The following is a 25,000-nucleotide window of genomic DNA, read 5'->3' as shown; positions in this document are numbered from 1 at the left end:
ATGAGGTATAGTGCTGGTCTGGGGGAGTTTGATGGTCTACTGGTCTGGTCTGATGGTCTACTGGTCTGGTGGAGTCTGATGGTCTACTGGTCTGGTCTGGTGGTCTACTGGTCTGGTCTGGTGGTCTACTGCAGCTGGGATCAGGTTACAGCCATCTGATCTACACTGAGCCACAGAGCAAACAAACAACATGATACACACACACACACACACTTATTGTCTTTATTTAAATAGGCAAGTCAGTTAAGAACAAATTCTTATTTACAATGACGGCCTACCAAACCCAAACCCGGACGACGCTGGGCCAATTGTGCGCCGCCCTATTATGGGACTCCCAATCACGGCCGGTTGTGATACAGCCTGGAATCCAACCAGGATCTGTAGTGACGCCTCTAGCACTGAGTGCCTTAGACCGCTGCGCCAACCGGGAGCCCAAGATGTAGCCACTCTAACACACACAACACACACACACACACAACACGTACACCATGATAGACACACTCTAACACACACATACACACACATCAAGTACACCATGATGGACACACTCTAACACACCCACAGCACGTACACCATGATGGACACACTGTAACACACACAGAGAAATTAAATACAGAAATATATTTTACATAGGTGTCTCAGACCCCTGAGTCAATACTTTGTAGAAGCACTTTTGGCAGCGATTACAGATGTGAGTCTTTCTGGGTAAGTCTCTAAGAGCTTTAAACACCTGGATTGTGTTACCGTATAGTCTCCTCCCCTCACCACTGTTTCCTACATTGTATTCTGGATACTGTGCTGCCATCTATTGGTGCGTTAGGAGAATTGACGAGGGTTCAGATTACAGATTGTATTTGCTTCCATCTACTGTATAAAGGTGAGAAACAACTAGTGGCTATAGGATTTAACTTACCCATCCCTCTCTCCCTCCCTTCCTCAGGGTCTAGTCTCAACCTGGAACACCACTAAGAAGACGAGAGCAGAGAGAATGTTAGACATGGCCTTACTCATATGTCTCTCTCTCTCTCTCTCTCTCTCTCTCTCTCTCTCTCTCTCTCTCTCTCCCTCTCTCTCTCTCCCTCTCTCTCTCTCTCTCTCTCTCTCTCTCTCTCTCAGGGTGGTAACACCAGTCTGAATATGAACCACTATGCCACTAAGAAGACGGTGGCAGGGAGCATGTTAGACGTGGCCCTGCTGATGGCCAACGCTGCCCAGCTGAAGGCCGTCCTGGAGCAGGGGCCAGACTTCAGGTATTCTGATTACATTTGATTTGATTTGATCATGTAATACACAAGTGGATATTTGTGTGTGTAAAATAGTTGTAACAATAAAGATTCCTGACTCACTGTATTTCCATTGTAGTCGTCTGGTTTTGGCCACCAGGCAGGATGAGTCTAAGAGATGATACGTCATTACAGGTACTACGTCACTGTCCTGGTCCTCATCGGGTCGTCGCTGCTCTTCCAGGTGCTGGCTGGGGTGCTGTTTGTCGCCATGGGTGAGTCTGGACTTGTCAAGTGTCATTACAGTAAAAAAGCCTGTAAGAGGTCCATGCGAGGGGCAACAGAAGCACACAGTCCATTTCACAATTTAAACCAATGTGTTGTAAACTGTTCATTACTGACCTTTAAACAATCATCTCAGTCCCTAAAGTTATAAACCGCGTGTAGCATCAGTGGAGTGTATTTATGTATAGCAAGGGAAGACAGGCTTCCCCAAATACTTGACCAACAGGCTTCCCCAAATACTTGACCAACAGGCTTCCCCAAATATTTGACCAACAGGCTTCCCCAAATATTTGACCAACAGGCTTCCCCAAATACTTGACCAACAGGCTTCCCCAAATATTTGACCAACAGGCTTCCCCAAATATTTGACCAACAGGCTTCCCCAAATATTTGACCAACAGGCTTCCCCAAATACTTGACCAACAGGCTTCCCCAAATATTTGACCAACAGGCTTCCCCAAATACTTGACCAACAGGCTTCCCCAAATATTTGACCAACAGGCTTCCCCAAATATTTGACCAACAGGCTTCCCCAAATATTTGACCAACAGGCATCCCCAAATATTTGACCAACAGGCTTCCCCAAATATTTGACCTGTGTTTTCATACTTCTCCGTCAATTCTCAAGTGTCTGAATCTCAGCAGAGAAATCATCCGATCGAGGGAAACAGCGCCCCTCTGTCTCAGTGTGTGTAGCCCATGTATCTGATGCTGTCTGAACAGGGAAACAGCATCCCTCTGTCTCAGTGTGTGTAGCCCATGTATCTGATGCTGTCTGAACAGGGAAACAGCATCCCTCTGTCTCAGTGTGTGTAGCCCATGTATCTGACGCTGTCTGAACAGGGAAACAGCGCCCCTCTGTCTCAGTGTGTGTAGCCAATGTATCTGATGCTGTCTGAACAGGGAAACAGCGCCCCCTCTGTCTCAGTGTGTGTAGCCCATGTATCTGATGCTGTCTGAACAGGGAAACAGCGCCCCCTCTGTCTCAGTGTGTGAAGCCCATGTATCTGATGCTGTCTGAACAGGGAAACAGCGCCCCTCTGTCTCAGTGTGTGTAGCCCATGTATCTGATGCTGTCTGAACAGGGAAACAGCGCCCCCTCTGTCTCAGTGTGTGTAGCCCATGTATCTGATGATGTCTGAACAGGGAAACAGCGCCCCCTCTGTCTCAGTGTGTGTAGCCCATGTATCTGATGCTGTCTGAACAGGGAAACAGCGCCCCTCTGTCTCAGTGTGTGAAGCCCATGTATCTGATGCTGTCTGAACTTAACATTATAACATGTTGCCACTGTAGCGTTTCATTGATTGATGCCATCAACCGTTTCTCCTCCCTTGATAAAAAAATAAATAATAATAAATAATTTGCCAATCAGCGTTTTATTTATTTTTTATTTATCCGTTATTTTACCAGGTAAGTTGACTGAGAACACATTAATTTACAGCAACGACCTGGGGAATAGTTACAGGGGAGAGGAGGAGGGTGAATGAGCCAATTGTAAACTGGGGATTATTAGGTGACCTTGATGGTTTGAGGGCCAGATTGGGAATTTAGCCAGGACACTGGGGTTAACACCCCTACTCTTACGATAAGTGCCATGAGATCTTTAATGACCTCAGCGTTGAGATGAGCTAAACAATGTATTGTCCTGGCGCAGAAAAACTCCCCCCACGGGAGGACAGTTTGGATTTGGCTTCACACCAATCAAATCACATCCTATGCAAAATGTCATCATTGTCAGAAAAACGTGTCTGTTTCTGGTCTGTTTGTGTTGATGTCCTGCTGTAGCTAGCTGCTAAAACACCCCTTTCCTAAGCCATAGATGGAGATGGGGATTTGGACTTCTGGTTTTGACTTAATTCTCTGTACAGGCCAATGATTATGATTGCAATTCTGATCAAACCATACATGCATATATCCGGAACCCAGGAAGAGTAGCTGCTGAAGAGTAGCCGCTGAAGAGTTAACTCACGTTAACTAGCTAGCAAACTTAGCTGGTTCATAACTAGCTAGCTAACTTAGCTGGTTCATGACTAGCTAGCTAACTTAGCTGGTTCATAACTAGCTAGCTAACTTAGCTGGTTCATGACTAGCTAGCTAACTTAGCTGGTTCATAACTAGCTAGCTAACTTAGCTGGTTCATAACTAGCTAGCTAACTTAGCTGGTTCATAACTAGCTAGCTAACTTAGCTGGTTCATAACTAGCCCATGTGAGGAAGTTAGGCTGGCAAGCATTTTAGCTAGTTAGCCTGTGAAAACTAAAACTACAAGTGTACAGAGCCATGGACCGTTTAGCCAACATGAAAGAGGAAGGCATAGGTATTCAACTAGTCCACAGGTAGGGTCAAAGCCAACATGAAAGAGAGGAGGAAGGCATAGGTATTCAACAAGTCCACAGGTAGGGTCAAAGCCAACATGAAAGAGAGGAGGAAGGCATAGGTATTCAACTAGTCCACAGGTAGGGTCAAAGCCAACATGAAAGAGAGGAGGAAGGCATAGGTATTCAACTAGTCCACAGGTAGGGTCAAAGCCAACATGGAAGAGAGGAGGAAGGCATAGGTATTCAACTAGTCCACAGGTAGGGTCAAAGCCAACATGAAAGAGAGGAGGAAGGCATAGGTATTCAACTAGTCCACAGGTAGGGTCAAAGCCAACATGAAAGAGAGGAGGAAGGCATAGGTATTCAACTAGTCCACAGGTAGGGTCAAAGCCAACATGAAAGAGAGGAGGAAGGCATAGGTATTCAACTAGTCCACAGGTAGGGTCAAAGCCAACATGGAAGAGACGAGGAAGGCATAGGTATTCAACTAGTCCACAGGTAGGGTCAAAGCCAACATGGAAGAGAGGAGGAAGGCATAGGTATTCAACTAGTCCACAGGTAGGGTCAAAGCCAACATGAAAGAGAGGAGGAAGGCATAGGTATTCAACTAGTCCACAGGTAGGGTCAAAGCCAACATGGAAGAGAGGAGGAAGGCATAGGTATTCAACTAGTCCACAGGTAGGGTCAAAGCCAACATGAAAGAGAGGAGGAAGGCATAGGTATTCAACTAGTCCACAGGTAGGGTCAAAGCCAACATGAAAGAGAGGAGGAAGGCATAGGTATTCAACTAGTCCACAAGTATGTAAGGGCACACACACGCACACGCACACGCACACACACACACGCACACACGCACATCAGTAACCACACACAGCCACATGATATTTAGCTACATTGGACTAAATCGTTTTTTGGTATCTTTAAGTTTGTCATCAGTGTATTAAACTAAGCATATATTGTTATTGTTGATTTGATGATGTTTAAATGTTTAAGTTGAAATGAAGCTGGAATAGCGGAGGCAGGGCTCCAGTTGTCTGTAGCTGACTGGAGGTAACTCTGTAGTTCTAAACCAGTTGTCTGTAGCTGACTGGAGGTAACTCTGTAGTTCTAAACCAGTTGTCTGTAGCTGACTGGAGGTAACTCTGTAGTTCTAAACCAGTTGTCTGTAGCTGACTGGAGGTAACTCTGTAGTTCTAAACCAGTTGTCTGTAGCTGACTGGAGGTAACTCTGTAGTTCTAAACCAGTTGTCTGTAGCTGACTGGAGGTAACTCTGTAGTTCTAAACCAGTTGTCTGTAGCTGACTGGAGGTAACTCTGTAGTTCTAAACCAGTTGTCTGTAGCTGACTGGAGGTAACTCTGTAGTTCTAAACCAGTTGTCTGTAGCTGACTGGAGGTAACTCTGTAGTTCTAAACCAGTTGTCTGTAGCTGACTGGAGGTAACTCTGTAGTTCTAAACCAGTTGTCTGTAGCTGACTGGAGGTAACTCTGTAGTTCTAAACCAGTTGTCTGTAGCTGACTGGAGGTAACTCTGTAGTTCTAAACCAGTTGTCTGTAGCTGACTGGAGGTAACTCTGTAGTTCTAAACCAGTTGTCTGTAGCTGACTGGAGGTAACTCTGTAGTTCTAAACCAGTAGTCTGTAGCTGACTGGAGGTAACTCTGTAGTTCTAAACCAGTTGTCTGTAGCTGACTGGAGGTAACTCTGTAGTTCTAAACCAGTTGTCTGTAGCTGACTGGATGTAACTCTGTAGTTCTAAACCAGTTGTCTGTAGCTGACTGGAGGTAACTCTGTAGTTCTAAACCAGTTGTCTGTAGCTGACTGGATGTAACTCTGTAGTTCTAAACCAGTTGTCTGTAGCTGACTGGAGGTAACTCTGTAGTTCTAAACCAGTTGTCTGTAGCTGACTGGAGGTAACTCTGTAGTTCTAAACCAGTTGTCTGTAGCTGACTGGAGGTAACTCTGTAGTTCTAAACCAGTTGTCTGTAGCTGACTGGATGTAACTCTGTAGTTCTAAACCAGTTGTCTGTAGCTGACTGGAGGTAACTCTGTAGTTCTAAACCAGTTGTCTGTAGCTGACTGGATGTAACTCTGTAGTTCTAAATCAGTTGTCTGTAGCTGACTGGAGGTAACTCTGTAGTTCTAAACCAGTTGTCTGTAGCTGACTGGAGGTAACTCTGTAGTTCTAAACCAGTTGTCTGTAGCTGACTGGAGGTAACTCTGTAGTTCTATATTAGTTGTCTGTAGCTGACTGGAGGTAACTCTGTAGTTCTAAACCAGTTGTCTGTAGCTGACTGGAGGTAACTCTGTAGTTCTAAACCAGTTGTCTGTAGCTGACTGGATGTAACTCTGTAGTTCTAAACCAGTTGTCTGTAGCTGACTGGAGGTAACTCTGTCGTTCTAAACCAGTTGTCTGTAGCTGACTGGAGGTAACTCTGTCGTTCTAAACCAGTTGTCTGTAGCTGACTGGAGGTAACTCTGTCGTTCTAAACCAGTTGTCTGTAGCTGACTGGAGGTAACTCTGTCGTTCTAAACCAGTTGTCTGTAGCTGACTGGATGTAACTCTGTAGTTCTAAACCAGTTGTCTGTAGCTGACTGGAGGTAACTCTGTAGTTCTAAACCAGTTGTCTGTAGCTGACTGGATGTAACTCTGTAGTTCTAAACCAGTTGTCTGTAGCTGACTGGAGGTAACTCTGTCGTTCTAAACCAGTTGTCTGTAGCTGACTGGATGTAACTCTGTAGTTCTAAACCAGTTGTCTGTAGCTGACTGGAGGTAACTCTGTAGTTCTAAACCAGTTGTCTGTAGCTGACTGGAGGTAACTCTGTAGTTCTAAACCAGTTGTCTGTAGTTGACTGGAGGTAACTCTGTAGTTCTAAACCAGTTGTCTGTAGCTGACTGGAGGTAACTCTGTCGTTCTAAACCAGTTGTCTGTAGCTGACTGGAGGTAACTCTGTAGTTCTAAACCAGTTGTCTGTAGCTGACTGGAGGTAACTCTGTCGTTCTAAACCAGTTGTCTGTAGCTGACTGGATGTAACTCTGTAGTTCTAAACCAGTTGTCTGTAGCTGACTGGAGGTAACTCTGTCGTTCTAAACCAGTTGTCTGTAGCTGACTGGATGTAACTCTGTAGTTCTAAACCAGTTGTCTGTAGCTGACTGGAGGTAACTCTGTAGTTCTAAACCAGTTGTCTGGAGCTGACTGGAGGTAACTCTGTAGTTCTAAACCAGTTGTCTGTAGCTGACTGGAGGTAACTCTGTCGTTCTAAACCAGTTGTCTGTAGCTGACTGGATGTAACTCTGTAGTTCTAAACCAGTTGTCTGTAGCTGACTGGATGTAACTCTGTAGTTCTAAACCAGTTGTCTGTAGCTGACTGGAGGTAACTCTGTAGTTCTAAACCAGTTGTCTGTAGCTGACTGGAGGTAACTCTGTAGTTCTAAACCAGTTGTCTGTAGCTGACTGGATGTAACTCTGTAGTTCTAAACCAGTTGTCTGTAGCTGACTGGAGGTAACTCTGTAGTTCTAAATCAGTTGTCTGTAGCTGACTGGAGGTAACTCTGTAGTTCTAAATCAGTTGTCTGTAGCTGACTGGAGGTAACTCTGTCGTTCTAAACCAGTTGTCTGTAGCTGACTGGATGTAACTCTGTAGTTCTAAACCAGTTGTCTGTAGCTGACTGGAGGTAACTCTGTAGTTCTAAATCAGTTGTCTGTAGCTGACTGGAGGTAACTCTGTAGTTCTAAATCAGTTGTCTGTAGCTGACTGGAGGTAACTCTGTCGTTCTAAACCAGTTGTCTGTAGCTGACTGGAGGTAACTCTGTAGTTCTAAACCAGTTGTCTGTAGCTGACTGGAGGTAACTCTGTAGTTCTAAATCAGTTGTCTGTAGCTGACTGGAGGTAACTCTGTAGTTCTAAATCAGTTGTCTGTAGCTGACTGGAGGTAACTCTGTAGTTCTAAATCAGTTGTCTGTAGCTGACTGGAGGTAACTCTGTCGTTCTAAACCAGTTGTCTGTAGCTGACTGGATGTAACTCTGTAGTTCTAAACCAGTTGTCTGTAGCTGACTGGAGGTAACTCTGTAGTTCTAAATCAGTTGTCTGTAGCTGACTGGAGGTAACTCTGTAGTTCTAAATCAGTTGTCTGTAGCTGACTGGAGGTAACTCTGTCGTTCTAAACCAGTTGTCTGTAGCTGACTGGAGGTAACTCTGTAGTTCTAAACCAGTTGTCTGTAGCTGACTGGAGGTAACTCTGTAGTTCTAAATCAGTTGTCTGTAGCTGACTGGAGGTAACTCTGTAGTTCTAAACCAGTTGTCTGTAGCTGACTGGAGGTAACTCTGTAGTTCTAAACCAGTTGTCTGTAGCTGACTGGAGGTAACTCTGTAGTTCTAAACCAGTTGTCTGTAGCTGACTGGAGGTAACTCTGTCGTTCTGAACCAGTTGTCTGTAGCTGACTGGAGGTAACTCTGTAGTTCTAAACCAGTTGTCTGTAGCTGACTGGAGGTAACTCTGTAGTTCTAAACCAGTTGTCTGTAGCTGACTGGAGGTAACTCTGTAGTTCTAAACCAGTTGTCTGTAGCTGACTGGAGGTAACTCTGTAGTTCTAAACCAGTTGTCTGTAGCTGACTGGAGGTAACTCTGTAGTTCTAAACCAGTTGTCTGTAGCTGACTGGAGGTAACTCTGTAGTTCTAAACCAGTTGTCTGTAGCTGACTGGAGGTAACTCTGTCGTTCTAAATCAGTTGTCTGTAGTTCTAAACCAGTTGTCTGTAGCTGACTGGAGGTAACTCTGTAGTTCTAAATCAGTTGTCTGTAGCTGACTGGAGGTAACTCTGTAGTTCTAAACCAGTTGTCTGTAGCTGACTGGAGGTAACTCTGTAGTTCTAAACCAGTTGTCTGTAGCTGACTGGATGTAACTCTGTAGTTCTAAACCAGTTGTCTGTAGCTGACTGGATGTAACTCTGTAGTTCTAAACCAGTTGTCTGTAGCTGACTGGAGGTAACTCTGTAGTTCTAAACCAGTTGTCTGTAGCTGACTGGAGGTAACTCTGTAGTTCTGAACCAGTTGTCTGTAGCTGACTGGAGGTAACTCTGTAGTTCTAAACCAGTTGTCTGTAGCTGACTGGAGGTAACTCTGTAGTTCTAAACCAGTTGTCTGTAGCTGACTGGAGGTAACTCTGTAGTTCTAAACCAGTTGTCTGTAGCTGACTGGAGGTAACTCTGTAGTTCTAAACCAGTTGTCTGTAGCTGACTGGAGGTAACTCTGTAGTTCTAAACCAGTTGTCTGTAGCTGACTGGAGGTAACTCTGTAGTTCTAAACCAGTTGTCTGTAGCTGACTGGAGGTAACTCTGTAGTTCTAAACCAGTTGTCTGTAGCTGACTGGAGGTAACTCTGTAGTTCTAAACCAGTTGTCTGTAGCTGACTGGAGGTAACTCTGTAGTTCTAAACCAGTTGTCTGTAGCTGACTGGAGGTAACTCTGTAGTTCTAAACCAGTTGTCTGTAGCTGACTGGAGGTAACTCTGTAGTTCTAAACCAGTTGTCTGTAGCTGTGGAGGTAACTCTGTAGTTCTAAACCAGTTGTCTGTAGCTGACTGGAGGTAACTCTGTAGTTCTAAACCAGTTGTCTGTAGCTGACTGGAGGTAACTCTGTAGTTCTGAACCAGTTGTCTGTAGCTGTCTGGAGGTAACTCTGTAGTTCTAAACCAGTTGTCTGTAGCTGACTGGAGGTAACTCTGTAGTTCTAAATCAGTTGTCTGTATCTGACTGGATGTAACTATGTAGTTCTAAACCAGTTGTCTGTAGCTGACTGGATGTAACTCTGTAGTTCTAAATCAGTTGTCTGTAGCTGACTGGATGTAACTTTGTCGTTCTAAATCAGTTGTCTGTAGCTGACTGGAGGTAACTCTGTAGTTCTAAACCAGTTGTCTGTAGCTGACTGGAGGTAACTCTGTAGTTCTAAACCAGTTGTCTGTAGCTGACTGGAGGTAACTCTGTAGTTCTAAACCAGTTGTCTGTAGCTGTGGAGGTAACTCTGTAGTTCTAAATCAGTTGTCTGTAGCTGACTGGATGTAACTCTGTCGTTCTAAATCAGTTGTCTGTAGCTGACTGGAGGTAACTCTGTAGTTCTAAACCAGTTGTCTGTAGCTGACTGGAGGTAACTCTGTAGTTCTAAATCAGTTGTCTGTAGCTGACTGGATGTAACTCTGTAGTTCTAAACCAGTTGTCTGTAGCTGACTGGAGGTAACTCTGTAGTTCTAAACCAGTTGTCTGTAGCTGACTGGAGGTAACTCTGTAGTTCTAAACCAGTTGTCTGTAGCTGACTGGAGGTAACTCTGTAGTTCTAAACCAGTTGTCTGTAGCTGACTGGAGGTAACTCTGTAGTTCTAAACCAGTTGTCTGTAGCTGACTGGAGGTAACTCTGTAGTTCTAAATCAGTTGTCTGTAGCTGACTGGAGGTAACTCTGTAGTTCTAAACCAGTTGTCTGTAGCTGACTGGAGGTAACTCTGTAGTTCTAAACCAGTTGTCTGTAGCTGACTGGAGGTAACTCTGTAGTTCTAAACCAGTTTTCTGTAGCTGACTGGATGTAACTCTGTAGTTCTAAACCAGTTGTCTGTAGCTGACTGGAGGTAACTCTGTAGTTCTAAACCAGTTGTCTGTAGCTGACTGGAGGTAACTCTGTAGTTCTAAACCAGTTGTCTGTAGCTGACTGGAGGTAACTCTGTAGTTCTAAACCAGTTGTCTGTAGCTGACTGGAGGTAACTCTGTAGTTCTAAACCAGTTGTCTGTAGCTGACTGGAGGTAACTCTGTAGTTCTAAACCAGTTGTCTGTAGCTGACTGGAGGTAACTCTGTAGTTCTAAACCAGTTGTCTGTAGCTGACTGGAGGTAACTCTGTAGTTCTAAACCAGTTGTCTGTAGTTCTAAACCAGTTGTCTGTAGTTCTAAACCAGTTGTCTGTAGCTGGCTGGAGGTAACTCTGTAGTTCTAAACCAGTTGTCTGTAGCTGTGGAGGTAACTCTGTAGTTCTAAACCAGTTGTCTGTAGCTGACTGGAGGTAACTCTGTCGTTCCAGTAGTTGTTTAATAAACTGTAAAACATGAACTTGCTTGACCAAGCTGCAGGTCATACGACTGTTTGTTACATGTAATATATGCTTTGTGGACATCACCTGACAGATGTTTCTCTCTGGTTTTGTGATGAAATAAACGTATGTGTGGTTGAATTTATTCCACCACTGTTTGACTGTTTGTGTTGTTGTTGTATATTATTGCATATCATGGTGGCGTATGAACGAATGGGTTATAGAGCAAACAACACAACGTCACAACAGGTTATAATATGTCTTGTTTACCGGCTTCCTCTGTGATATTACCCACACACCACTACTGTATGGCATCGGGTCTCGCCTCAGTTACAACACTGTTGGTCTCTGTGTGTTCCAGCACGTAAGGACCTGAACAACGTGGCCAACCAGAGGAAGCTGGACATCATGAACAACGTGGCCACCGGCCTCGTCTTCATCACCGCCATCATCAACATCTTCATCACCGCATTTGGAGTGCAGAAGACTGGCCTGTACCCCAAAACCTAGGCTGAAGACTGGCCTGTACCCCAAAACCTAGACAGTAGACTGACCTGTACCCCACAACCTAGACAGAAGACTGACCTGTACCCCAAAACCTAGACAGTAGACTGGCCTGTACCCCAAAACCTAGACAGTAGACTGGCCTGTACCCCAAAACCTAGACAGTAGACTGGCCTGTACCCCAAAACCTAGACAGTAGACTGACCTGTACCCCTAAACCTAGACAGTAGACTGACCTGTACCCCAAAACCTAGACAGTAGACTGACCTGTACCCCAACACCTAGGCTGAAGACTGACCTGTACCCCAAAACCTAGACTGAAGACTGATCTGTACCCCAAAACCTAGACAGTAGACTGACCTGTACCCCAAAACCTAGACAGTAGACTGATCTGTACCCCAAAACCTAGACAGTAGACTGATCTGTACCCCAAAACCTAGACAGTAGACTGACCTGTACCCCAAAACCTAGACAGAAGACTGGCCTGTACCCCAAAACCTAGACAGAAGACTGGCCTGTACCCCACAACCTAGACAGAAGACTGACCTGTACCCTAAAACCTAGACTGAAAACTGACCTGTACCCCACAACCTAGACAGTAGACTGACCTGTACCCTAAAAGCTAGAGTGATATACTTCAGCGATATATCTTTCAAAACGCGGCACTACGGGTTTACTATTGTAACTTTTTTTTATCAGAAGAGATTTGTAAAAGAAATCATTAATCATTTAAATGTCAAAAACTAGAATTGTCTTATTCTAATGTGTATGGCTCAGAAATCAAATTAAAGACAAGTGTTTGGGCTACAGATTAGTCTCTCTAGACAAACGGGTTGCCTCCCACAATTTAACAATGTTCAAGCATGTCCTTGGTCTGGGATTTCCAAGAATGGCTACAGACCATAGGGTCTTCAGATAATATAAGGGGAAACAGTGACTACTAGTGGTCTTCATTTTACTAATAAAATAATGATACTCACTGTGTCCAAAGTGTGTCTCTAATGCAATAAACCCCATAAAACAACCTTGTCTTGGTCAAATGTTCTGTTAAGTAAGGGCTGAGACACGTGATACTGAATAAATGTGTTTATTAAGGATAAGTAATACGGCTGGGGAGTAAATGATGACATCAGTTACATGTAATCTGATTACAACAAGAAATGTAACTGCCACGGGCGTCCTCCTCTTCATCTGAAGAGGAGAGGCGAGAAGGATCGGAGGACCAAAATGCGGCGTGGTATGTGGTCATGATGAATATTTAATAAAAAATAAGCACTGAACACTGAATACAAACTATACAAAAACAATAAACAAATAACGACCGTGAAGCTATAAATGAGACCTGTGTTGACACACAAGCCACTAACATAGACAATCACCCACAAACAAACAGTGAAACCCAGGCTACCTAAGTCTGATTCTCAATCAGAGACAACTAATGACACCTGCCTCTGATTGAGAACCATACTAGGCCGAAACATACAAATCCCCAAATCATAGAAAAACAAACATAGACTGCCCACCCCAACTCATACCCTGATACCATACTAAATAAAGACAAAACAAAGGAAATAAAGGTCAGAACGTGACAGTAACTGTGATCACTTATGTTACCAGCAAAAACACTGTATTCAGATGACAGATACTTTAGGAAAACGAGATGATTACTTCTTGGATTACTTTTAAAGGATGTTTTGGAAAAAAAGACATTATGACAGCGTTCTGTTTTCTCAACGACATTCCGTTATTGACAAAAGGAGCAAGTTTAAAGGTCAAATGCAGCTGTTTTTATCTCAATATCAAATCATTTCTAACTAACAATTTTAAGTGGCTTATTGTGATTAAAATTAAAAATGGTCAAAAATAAACAAAAAAATTGCTTCTTGGCAAAGAACAATTTCTATTGGTCTGAGTTGGGAAGGGAAAACTGAAAACATGCTGTTATTGGCAGAGAGGTTTGGAACGCTCTTTCTTATTGGTCGATTAACTCATTTACCAGATGGTGATTTCACCAGGCAGGGCAAAACTCCATCCCACCAACACAGGCTGAAGTTTCAGGCGGTCTTTTCAAACAGCTCTTATATTAAAAGGAGCATAATCATCATTTTCACCACACAGTATTATTCCAACCTCATAGTGAGGAAATATACACTGAGTGGACAAAACATTAGGGACACCTGCTCTTTCCATGACATAGTCTGACCAGGTGAATCCATGACATAGACTGACCAGGTGAATCCACGACATAGACTGACCAGGTGAATCCATGACATAGACTGACCAGGTGAATCCACGACATAGACTGACCAGGTGAATCCATGACATAGACTGACCAGGTGAATCCATGACATAGACTGACCAGGTGAATCCATGACATAGACTGACCAGGTGAATCCATGACATAGACTGACCAGGTGAAAGATATGATCCCTTATTGATGTCACCTGTTAAATCCACTTCAATCAGTATAGATGAAGGAGAAGAGACAGGCTAAATAATGATTTGTAAGCCTTGAGACAATTGAGACATGGATTGTGTATGTGTGCCATTCAAAATGTAATAGTGCCTTTGAACAGGGTATGGTAGTAAGGCGCACCTGGGTTTTTCACGCTCAACAGTTTCCCGTGTGTATCAAGAGTGGTACCCCACCCAAAGGACATCCAGCCAACTGGACACAACTGTAGGAATCAATGGAGTCAACGTGGGCCAGCATCCCTGTGGAACGCTTTCCACACACCTGGAACCCTCTCGGCAAAAGGGGGTGCAACTCAATATTAGGAAGGTATTCCTAATGTTTTGTACAATTGGTGTATATAAAACACAGGACAATCACATTGACTGTATGGGCCTTCAGGTTTATTCCACCTGAGCAAGTCTGACCACCAATCAGAGACCACTGTGATGACACACCAACTGATGACCACCAATCAGAGACCACTGTGATGACACACCAACTGATGACCACCAATCAGAGACCACTGTGATGACACACCAACTGATGACCACCAATCAGAGACAACTGTGATGACACATGCGATTGATGGATTATTTTAGTATTCTTCTAATCAAAATGTAACTGAAAGTAATCAGATTACGTTACTGAGTTTGGGTAATTAGGACAGGTAATTTGTAACTGTGCTGTACCAGATTACATTGAACAGGTAATTAGTAACTGTGCTGTAACAGATTACATTGGACAGGTAATTAGTACTGTAACAGATTACATTGGACAGGTAATTAGTAACTGTGCTGTAACAGATTACATTGGACAGGTAATTAGTACTGTAACAGATTACATTGGACAGGTAATTAGTAACTGTACTGTAACAGATTACATTGGACAGGTAATTAGTAACTGTGCTGTAACAGATTACATTGGACAGGTAATTAGTACTGTAACAGATTACATTGGACAGGTAATTAGTAACTGTGCTGTAACAGATTACATTGGACAGGTAATTAGTACTGTAACAGATTACATTGGACAGGTAATTAGTAACTGTGCTGTAACAGATTACATTGGACAGGTAATTAGTACTGTAACAGATTACATTGGACAGGTAATTAGTAACTGTACTGTAACAGATTACATTGGACAGGTAATTAGTAACTGTGCTGTAACAGATTACATTGGGCAGGTAATTAGTACTATAACAGATTACATTGGACAGGTAATTAGTAACTGTCCTGTAACAGATTACATTTATAAAGTAACCTAACCAACCATGGACAAATAAGTCATTACATGATCAAGGCTTTGGTCTATGGCCACTCAGGTGACCGAACCAGACACATTCCTTGGGCCACGTCTGGGTGGGTGACAACTGGTGTGTGTGTGTGTGTGTGTGTGAGAGAGAGAGTGTGTAAGGGGTACACACACTACACCACCTTGGCGCCAGGGGACTGGACTGGGACAGTATGGGAGGTGGTCAACAGTGACAGCTGGAATTATCACAACTGTCATTGACAGTGGTTTACAATGAACACATTGCTGTACCGGCCTACACACACATACTTAGACATACACGAAAGTAAATTGTAGGCAACAAAATACATAATACTGTGTATAGCTCTCAAAGTACACGAGACACAATGTCACGGGCACACTACAAACGGCTAGACTTACAGTAAAACGCTTGTTGTCGTTTCCAAACAGTGTTTCAGAACTTCAGGGGGTTTGACAATAAACTGTTATCATGATCTGTGATGAGGTTAGGAAGTGTTTACCCAAGGGCGCCCTCTTCTGTTTGAAATACCTGGCAAGTATTCAAAGAGCTGCACGAGTCAGGGTCTAGAATAGAGTGTGTTCTATGGTGAAAGTCTCTCTGCCACAGAGGAAAGCCCGTTCATTTCTCTCGTGACCCTCCCGCCAGCGTCTGATGTTGAAAGACTCGTGCACGTACGGCGGTGGAGTGGAGGGAGGCCATTCTCGTGAACGCGCATCCCGATCCTTACGTCACTGAAGCGCCCTGGCTCGGGATCTACTGGTAGTGCTGGCAATAGAGGAGAAAAAAATCAACTGCTCCGAAAAAGAGGCATTTTCTATCGGTTGTAACGGTTCCTCAACGGATAACGGTTCTATCTGACGCCGGATACGGATAATTGACATAACTGGACTAACCGGATTTATGAGAAGAAGGTAGGTGACATTTTAAAAGTGATTTTCTAGATTGAAGCCCACTTCTGACTGGGCTGAGAAGTGGACAGTCTAGTTGCCGTGAGAGTGTGTGTGTCTCAGGAAAGAGCAGTCATGTACATGTGTTGAGTGTGTGTGGTGTGTTATACGGTAGTTCTGACAGCATGTCTGTTGTAATTAACTCTAATTATAGCAGCTTTACTTAGTTGTTGTCTCGAGTTGTTGGGCTCTTGTGCAGCGCGAGATAGGAGGGAAAATGTATTTAGCGGTTGAGGAAAAGAGGTGTCTCGTTTCACTGGGGTTTAACACAATGTAGGTATGTTATGTATTCTACCATTCAATGTGTTCATGTGTTCCCTCAGAGGAATAGGCAGTCTTATAGCCAACTAAAGCGGTGCATTGTGTTGTTTTGTCGGTGTATAGTGAGCGGGTTCTTCAAGACTGCCGTTGAGGGTTCATTTGACTGTCTTAAAGGGTTTGTCTTTGGCTTGTCAGTCTTACGAAAGAGCTGTCAACTCGCTGCGTGGCCAACACAGCACGTCGACACCCGCTCTACCGAGGAGCCAACAACCTAGTCCAGCAAGTTGCAAGTTGTTACATTGTTGCTACGCTGTGTGGATAAAACATGTATCGCCAGGCCTATTCGGCAACATTGTAGCCAGACGTTATTGTTGTAAACACAAAAGCTATAGAAAGATTTACGACGGCTCCGATTAGATAGACTCATTATTTTATCTACGACACGCTTTCCTACGGGAATGACTTGTTTATAGGAGATTTACCTCCAAAGTGTAACGTTGCCGCCCGTTGAAATGGCATTTCCCCAGCTCCTCCCATGAGCACTGGAGTCAAATAACCCTGTCGCGGCTCCCTTCCAGAATACCCAATCTGAACTAAACATTAGACCTTCTAAAGTGTTTGTAAACGCCCTGTGTAATTGACTGTAGCCTGTTCCGAAGCAGCCGTGATTGACTTGGACGAGGAGGAGGCGGTATTTGTGGGCTATTCCCGGTATCTACTAGACTACTCGTATCCTCCAGACAGCGGGCAACAGGTTGCTTCATGACTGGGGCTAAACGTTGTCATCGACCCCTTGTTATTCACGCGTCACTGGGCCTGGGTTTACCTCAAAACAGCCTAATAACTACTCAGTAATAATGCTGCTCCCTAACTAGATTAGTTTGACAGAAAAATAACGTTGTATTTTTTTTAATTATCAGTTACTATTCTTTTAACGGTAGTATTTTTCAGCAAGCTACAGTGGGCCTAGTTTGTAACGGCAGTAGGCACCGTCTGTATTTTTCAGCAAGCTACAGTGGGCCTAGTTTGTAACGGCAGTAGGTACCGTAAGTCGTTAATTACCGGAGAAGTTACCTTCAGATCATACACTTTTTAAAACATTTTAGTTTAGTTTATTAGCTCGTGCTGCAGCTACTCTTCCTGGGGTCTGTTCAATATTGGACATGTCATACGTTACACAATGCTGTGTATCCTGGCCTTTTGACTGATCATTGATTAGTCAGTTGACTGATCATTGATTATGTCTGTCTGTCTGCCTGTCAGTCTGCTTGTCTGTATGAGAGATAATTAAGGAGTGAGTGAATGAATGAATGAGTGAATGACTGTTATGTTGTTCAGTAATAACTCCACTGTGAGGGGGGCAACAGTCTGTCTCAGTGTCAGAGCCCACCTGCTATAGAGGAGATAAGGCCCTAATAACATGTCACCCTACCCCAGTCCATATTCAAGGCCTTATATCAGGCTGCTCCACTGTAAGGCCCTTATGCCAGGCTGCTCCACTGTAAGGCCTTATGTCAGGCTGCTCCACTGTAAGGCCCTTATGCCAGGCTGCTCCACAGCCCTCCTCCCACTAGAGGAGTTGGGAGCAGATACAGCCCCCTGTGGGGACATTGGACCCTGGTTACAGGGATATGACTGATAACAGTGACCTCTCTGTTTCATCTGGTTGTTATGGGAGACAGCTGACCTGCTGGAGGATGGGTCTCTGATGGGTCTTTTTCCTGCTGGTAGAGTTTCATTCGCTCCCGAGTGGCACAGAGGTCTAAGGCCCTGCATCTCAGTGCTAGAGGCGGCACTACAGACCCTGGTTTGATCCCGGGCTGTATCACAACCGGCCGTGATCGAGAGTCCCGTAGGGCGTCGCACAATTGGCCCAGCGTCGTCCAGGTTTAGGGGAGGGTTTGGCCGGGGTAGGCCGTCATTGTAAATAAGAATTTGTTCTTAACTGACTTGCCTAGTTAAATAAAGGTTAAATAAAATACAATTCTTTGAATGGCGTAGAATGAAAGAGGATGCCATTGACACAGGCATACTATTGACCTACTATAGATAACATACTGTACATTTTTTGTTTAATGGAAATTTAATGAACTAGTCACAACAACCTCCTCTAGTTGTTGATTTATAGTTTTCACCTCCCCTCTGACCCCTATCCCAGTACCTGGTGGACACCTGGTTGCACCCCCCCTCTGACCCCTATCCCAGTACCTGGTGGACACCTGGTTGCACCCCCCCTCTGACCCCTATCCCAGTACCTGGTGGACACCTGGTTGCACCCCCCCTCTGACCCCTATCCCAGTACCTGGTGACACCTGGTTTCACCTCCCCTTTGACCCCTATTCCAGTACCTGGTGATACTGATACTGAGTTATTTGTTGAGTCCAATATGTGCAAGTCAAGACCTGTCATCTCTCACTTCTGTAACTTCAAGTTTACTCAAAATAAGCGCTTGTGGTGTGTGTGTGTGTGTGTGTGTGTGTGTGTGTGTGTGTGTGTGTGTGTGTGTTATCATGTATCAGCTTGCTAGAGTCTAATGGATAAGGATATTGCTGAGTGAGAGAAATGATATAAATGTACTGTATAGGAAGGATAATGCTAAAGTGTAGAGGAAGGATAATGCCGTACCGCATATGAAGGATAATGTTGCATTGTAGAGGAATGAGCATGCGGTATTGTAGAGGAAGGATCATGCTGCACTGTAGAGGAAGGATAATGCTATATTGTGGAGGAAGGATAATGTTGTATTGTAGAGGAAGGATAATGCTATATTGTAGAGGAAGGATATCGCTCTATTGTAGAGGAAGGATAATGCGGTATCGTAGAGCATGGATAATGCTGTAGTGTTGAGGAAAGATAACACTTTATTGTAGAGGAAGGATAATGCCGTGATGTAGAGGAAGGATAATGCTGTATTGTAGAGGAAGGATAACGCTGTATTGTAGAGGAAGGATAATGCTCTATTGTAGAGGAAGGATAATGCTGTATTGTAGAGGAAGGATAATGCTGTATTGTTGGCCTTATACACAGTAATAACACTATGTTTCCCCTAGAACCCAAAAAATTGGGGTTAGCACTTCAGAATGTATTTCATTGAAGAAAAATTGAGATTTTGAGATTGTAATGTTTGTGGAGTTAGCTCAATCTGGGCAAACGTATTAGATTCCTGCTGGGCTGAAGAAAGCCAAGCTCTTACTTTCACTTCTTTCCCACCCCATATTAATTTCTTCTCTTTTGCAACAATGAGTTTGGCAAGTTCACTTATGTGTTGGATGGCTGCTGTTGTAATGAAAATGTAGGTTTATACCAGGTGTGTGTGTGCAGGCCCCCAGGATTCTACATAAAGCCTGTTTACCCACATGATAATCATGTGGTGGGTGATTATGTTTATCTTATTTCACACATGTGCAAATTATACACACATGTGAGTTGGAGAGTTTTTTTTGTTTTGCATTTCCCAACTCCCCCTGAGAGTGGGGTTCCAACCACCCATTATCAATGGCTTCCCTGGAGCAGTAAGTGTTAAGTGCCTGTCACGCCCTGACCATAGTTTACTTTGTATTTTCTATGTTTTGATTGGTCAGGGTGTGATCTGGGTGGGCATTCTATGTTGGATGTCTTGTTTGTCTATTTCTATGTCTGGCCTGATATGGTTCTCAATCAGAGGCAGGTGTTAGTCATTGTCTCTGATTGGGAACCATATTTAGGTAGCCTGGGTTTCACTGTGTGTTGGTGGGTGATTGTTCCTGTCTATGTGTTTTCACCAGATAGGCTGTTTAGGTTTTCGTTACGTTCATCACGTTCTTTATTTTTGTAGTGTTTGTATTGATTCGTGTTTTACGTTTGTTAATTAAAACATGGATCGCAATCTACACGCTGCATTTTGGTCCGACTCTCCTTCTCACGAAGAAAACCGTTACAGAATCACCCACCACAAAAGGACCAAGCAGCGTGTCAACAGGCAGGAGCAGCGCGAGGAGAAGCGCAATAAGGATTTCTGGACATGGGAGGAAATCCTCGACGGGAGAGGACCCTGGGCTAAACCAGGGGAGTGTAGCCGCACTAAGGTGCAGCGGGAGAAGAAACAACAGGAACAGCCCAAAGAGGAGTACAGTATGGAGTATACTACTTGGGAGGAGATCGACAGGTGGGCGGCCGACCCAGGGAGAGTGCCGGAGCCCGCCTGGGATTCGCTGGAGCAGTGCGAGGAAGGTTACCGTAGAATGGAGGCGGTGAAAGCAGAGAGGCGCTGGTATGAGAAGGCAGCTCGGCGACGCGGATGGAAGCTTGAGAGGCAGCCCCAAAAATTTCTTGGGGGGGGGCTAACAGGGAGTATGGCTATGCCAGGTAGGAGACCTGGGCAGACTCCCTGTGCTTACCGGGGGGCTAGAGAGACCGGACAGGCACCGTGTTATGCAGTGGTGCGCACGGTGTCTCCAGTGCGGGTGCATAGCCCGGTGCGGTATATTCCAGCTCCGCGTGTCTGCCGGGCTAGATTGAGCGTCGAGCCTAATGCCATGAAGCCGGCTCTACGCAGCTGGTCCCCAGTGCGTCTCCTTGGGCCGGTTTACATGGCACCAGCCTTGCGCTCGGTGTCTCCGGTTCGCCTGCATAGTCCAGTGCCGGCTATTCCACCTCGCCGCACTGGCAGGGCGACCGTGAGCATTCAACCAGGGAAGGTTGGGCAGGCTCGGTGCTCAAGAGCTCCAGTGCGCCTGCACGGTCCGGTTTTTCCAGTACCACCTCCACACCCCAGCCCTCCGGTAGCAGCTCCCCGCACCAGGCTTCCTGTGCGTGTCCTCGGCCCAGTACCACCAGTGCCAGCACCACGCATCAGGCCTACAGTGCGCCTCGCCTGTCCAGCGCTGTCGGAGCCCTCTACCTCTCCAGCGCTGTCGGAGTCTCCCGCCTGTTTAGCGCTGTTAGAGCCTGCCTTCTCTACAGCGCTGCCGGAGTCTCCCGCCTGTTCAGAACTGCCAGTTAGCATAGAGCTGCCAGTTAGCATAGAGCTGCCAGTTAGCATAGAGCTGCCAGTTAGCATAGAGCTGCCAGTTAGCATAGAGCTGCCAGTCTGCAAGGAGCTGCCAGTCTGCAAGGAGCTGCCAGTCTGCAAGGAGCTGCCAGTCTGCATGGAGCTGCCAGTCTGCAAGGAGCCGCCAGAGCTGCCAGTCTGCAGGATGCCGCCAAAGCTGCCAGTCTGCAAGGAGCCGCCAGAGCTGCCAGTCTGCAAGGAGCCGCCAGAGCTGCCAGTTAGCATGGAGCAGCCAGGGCCGCCAGTCAGCATGGAGCAGCCAGGGCCGCCAGTCAGCATGGAGCAGCCAGGGCCGCCAGTCAGCATGGAGCAGCCAGGGCCGCCAGTCAGCATGGAGCAGCCAGTCAGCATGGAGCAGCCAGTCAGCATGGAGCAGCCAGAGCAACCAGTCAGCATGGAGCGGCCAGAGCTGCCAGTCAGCATGGAGCAGCCAGTCAGCATGGAGCAGCCAGAGCTGCCAGTCAGTATGGAGCAGCCAGTCAGCATGGAGCAGCCAGAGCTACCAGTCATCATGGAGCAGCCAGAGCAGTCTGCCAGCATGGAGCAGCCAGAGCTGTCAGTCAGCATGGAGCAGCCAGAGCAGCCAGTCTGTGTCGACCAGTCTCTTCCAGATCTGCCAGTCGTCCAGACTCTTCCAGATCTGCCAGTCGTCCAGACTCTTCCAGATCTGCCAGTCGTCCAGACTCTTCCAGATCTGCCAGTCGACCAGACTCTTCCAGATCTGCCCGTCGTCCAGACTCTTCCAGATCTGCCCGTCGTCCAGACTCTTCCAGATCTGCCCGTCGTCCAGACTCTTCCAGATCTGCCAGTCGTCCAGACTCTTCCAGATCTGCCAGTCGTCCAGACTCTTCCAGATCTGCCAGTCGTCCAGACTCTTCCAGATCTGCCAGTCGACCAGACTCTTCCAGATCTGCCAGTCGACCAGACTCTTCCAGATCTGCCAGTCGGCCAGACTCTCCCAGATCTGCCAGTCGGCCAGATTCTCCCAGATTTGCCAGTCGTCCAGATTCTCCCAGATCCGCCAGTCAGCCAGGATCTTCCGGATCCGCCAGCCAGCCAGGATCTGCCGGATCTAACCACCTGCCTGAGCTTCTTCTCAGTGCTGAGCTTCTTCTCAGTGCTGAGCTTCCTCTCAGGGCTGAGCTACCCATCTGTCCCGAGTTACCTCTGTCCCGAGCTGTCCCTCTGTCCCATGTTATCATTGTGGTGGGTAACCTATTTAGGGACGTTTAGGAGGGGGATTAAAACTGTCATGGAGTGGGGTCCACGTCCAGCGCCAGAGCCGCCACCGCGGACAGATGCCCACCCAGACCCTCCCCTATAGGTTCAGGTTTTGCGGCCGGAGTCCGCACCTTGGGGGGGGGGTACTGTCACGCCCTGACCATAGTTTACTTTGTATTTTCTATGTTTTGATTGGTCAGGGTGTGATCTGGGTGGGCATTCTATGTTGGATGTCTTGTTTGTCTATTTCTATGTCTGGCCTGATATGGTTCTCAATCAGAGGCAGGTGTTAGTCATTGTCTCTGATTGGGAACCATATTTAGGTAGCCTGGGTTTCACTGTGTGTTGGTGGGTGATTGTTCCTGTCTATGTGTTTTCACCAGATAGGCTGTTTAGGTTTTCGTTACGTTCATCACGTTCTTTATTTTTGTAGTGTTTGTATTGATTCGTGTTTTACGTTTGTTAATTAAAACATGGATCGCAATCTACACGCTGCATTTTGGTCCGACTCTCCTTCTCACGAAGAAAACCGTTACAGTGCCTTGCTCAAGGACACGTCAACAGATTTTTCACCTTTTCTGCACAGGGATTCGAACTAGCAACCTTTCGGTTACTGGTGCAACACTCTAACCACTTGGCTACCTGTCACTTGCATATACAGTGCCTTGCGAAAGTATTCGGCCCCCTTGAACTTTGCGACCTTTTGCCACATTTCAGGCTTCAAACATAAAGATATAAAACTGTATTTTTTTGTGAAGAATCAACAACAAGTGGGACACAATCATGAAGTGGAACGACATTTATTGGATATTTCAAACTTTTTTAACAAATCAAAAACTGAAAAATTGGTCGTGCAAAATTATTCCATCACTCCAGTATCCCTGTCCCCTTACCCCTATACATATCTACCTCCATCACTCCAGTATCCCTGTCTCCTTACCCCTATACATATCTACCTCCATCACTCCAGTATCCCTGTCACCTCCCCCCTATACATATCTACCTCCATCACTCCAGTATCCCTGTCTCCTCCCCCCTATACATATCTACCTCGGGAGAAACGAAGGTTGAAAGTCATGCGTCCTCCGATACACAACCCAACCAAGCCGCACTGCTTCTTAACACAGCGCGCATCCAACCCAGAAGCCAGCCGCACCAATGTGTCGGAGGAAACACCGTGCACCTGGCTGCCTTGGTTAGCGCGCACTGCGCCCGGCCCGCCACAGGAGTCGCTGGTGCGCGATGAGACAAGGACATCCCTACCGGCCAAGCCCTCCCTAACCCGGGCGACGCTAGGCCAATTGTGCATCGCCCCACGGACCTCCCAGTCGCGGCCGGTTACAACAGAGCCTGGGCGCGAACCCAGAGTCTCTGATGGCACAGCTGGCGCTGCAGTACAGCGCCCTTAACCACTGCGCCACCCGGGAATTATGGGGTATTGTGTGTAGATCTGTGGCACAACATGTCAAGTCAAGGGGTTTGAATGCTTTCTGAAGGCTCTGTATTAAATCAAACACGACTGTATATCAGAGTTATTTGTAACTGTTTGGAGAGGTAGCAATATTCATCTTGGAATCTATGCTTTCAAATACACTAGCCTTCTTTGTTGTTTTTCAACATTATTAACAAATATCGATGATGTCTTTAAACTTTTCATATCTCATGAGTTGAATAGAACCAAAGTGAATGTTTAATTCAGTTTAATTCAGTTTAATTCTATCCCTGAGCTTTATCTAGAGCCGACATCACCCTGACATTTTGTATGTGTGACATTTTGTATGTGGTTTGCCCTGGCTACATCTTAATTAGGTGTCCCCGGTTTTCCTCCAACTTGCTTTATAATCTGTTTGTGTTCTTCGGAGATCCACTGATTTTAATCTTAAAACTGAGTCCCAAATGGCACCCTATTCCATATTTAGTGCACTACTTTTGACCTGGGATGTAGTGCCATTTGGGCCACTCCATATTTAGTGCACTACTTTTGACCTGGGATGTAGTGCCATTTGGGCCACTCCATATTTAGTGCACTACTTTTGACCTGGGAAGTAGTGCCATTTGGGCCACTCCATATTTAGTGCACTACTTTTGACCTGGGAAGTAGTGCCATTTGGGCCACGGACTTAGTCATATGCTGAGGCCTGATGCACCCGTCGCCATGGGAACAGTGACACATGTACATGACAGTCACACCACCTGGATTAGGAGACGTTTGGTTGGTCTCTTGTTGCAGCTCATGAGTTCGTGAGCCAATAAGGACACATTTGGAAAACACTTGGATCTTTCTTGCTTCAGTGGTTCTGTTCAATTTGCCTTACAAGAAAAGCTGTTTCCCTCTGTCTCCCTCTGTTTCCCTCTGTTTCCCTCTGTCTGTCTCTGTCTCTCTCTGTCTCTGTTTCCCTCTGTCACTCTGTCTCTCT

At 45.7% G+C, this 25,000-nt stretch overlaps 2 protein-coding genes across 5 annotated transcripts in view; both read left to right on the top strand.

The window, feature by feature from the left end:
- LOC118942872 (ninjurin-2-like) overlaps positions 1 to 12,422 on the top strand; it is an 84,895-nt gene extending 72,473 nt beyond the window's left edge. The window contains exons 2-4 of the mRNA XM_036956821.1: positions 1,117 to 1,250; positions 1,419 to 1,498; positions 11,255 to 12,422. Of these exons, the coding sequence (XP_036812716.1) occupies positions 1,117 to 1,250; positions 1,419 to 1,498; positions 11,255 to 11,403 (363 nt within the window). The 3' untranslated portion in view covers positions 11,404 to 12,422. The remainder of the gene's footprint in view (positions 1 to 1,116; positions 1,251 to 1,418; positions 1,499 to 11,254) is intronic.
- Positions 12,423 to 15,853: 3,431 nt separating this feature from the next.
- The window catches only part of LOC110513868 (ELKS/Rab6-interacting/CAST family member 1), a 268,459-nt gene continuing 259,312 nt past the window's right edge, over positions 15,854 to 25,000 (top strand). For 2 of the 4 annotated variants that reach the window (XM_036956820.1, XM_036956816.1), the window contains exon 1: positions 15,855 to 16,036. The gene's annotated coding sequence lies outside the window, so the exon portion shown is untranslated. Of the gene's footprint in view, positions 16,037 to 25,000 lie in introns of all 4 variants that reach the window. The other 2 variants (XM_036956818.1, XM_036956817.1) reach the window with 2 other exon arrangements.

The sequence above is a fragment of the Oncorhynchus mykiss genome, chromosome 21 (assembly GCF_013265735.2).
Source record: "Oncorhynchus mykiss isolate Arlee chromosome 21, USDA_OmykA_1.1, whole genome shotgun sequence".
Taxonomy (NCBI): Eukaryota; Metazoa; Chordata; class Actinopteri; order Salmoniformes; family Salmonidae; genus Oncorhynchus; species Oncorhynchus mykiss.
This window is presented reverse-complemented; position numbering and strand designations above follow the sequence as displayed.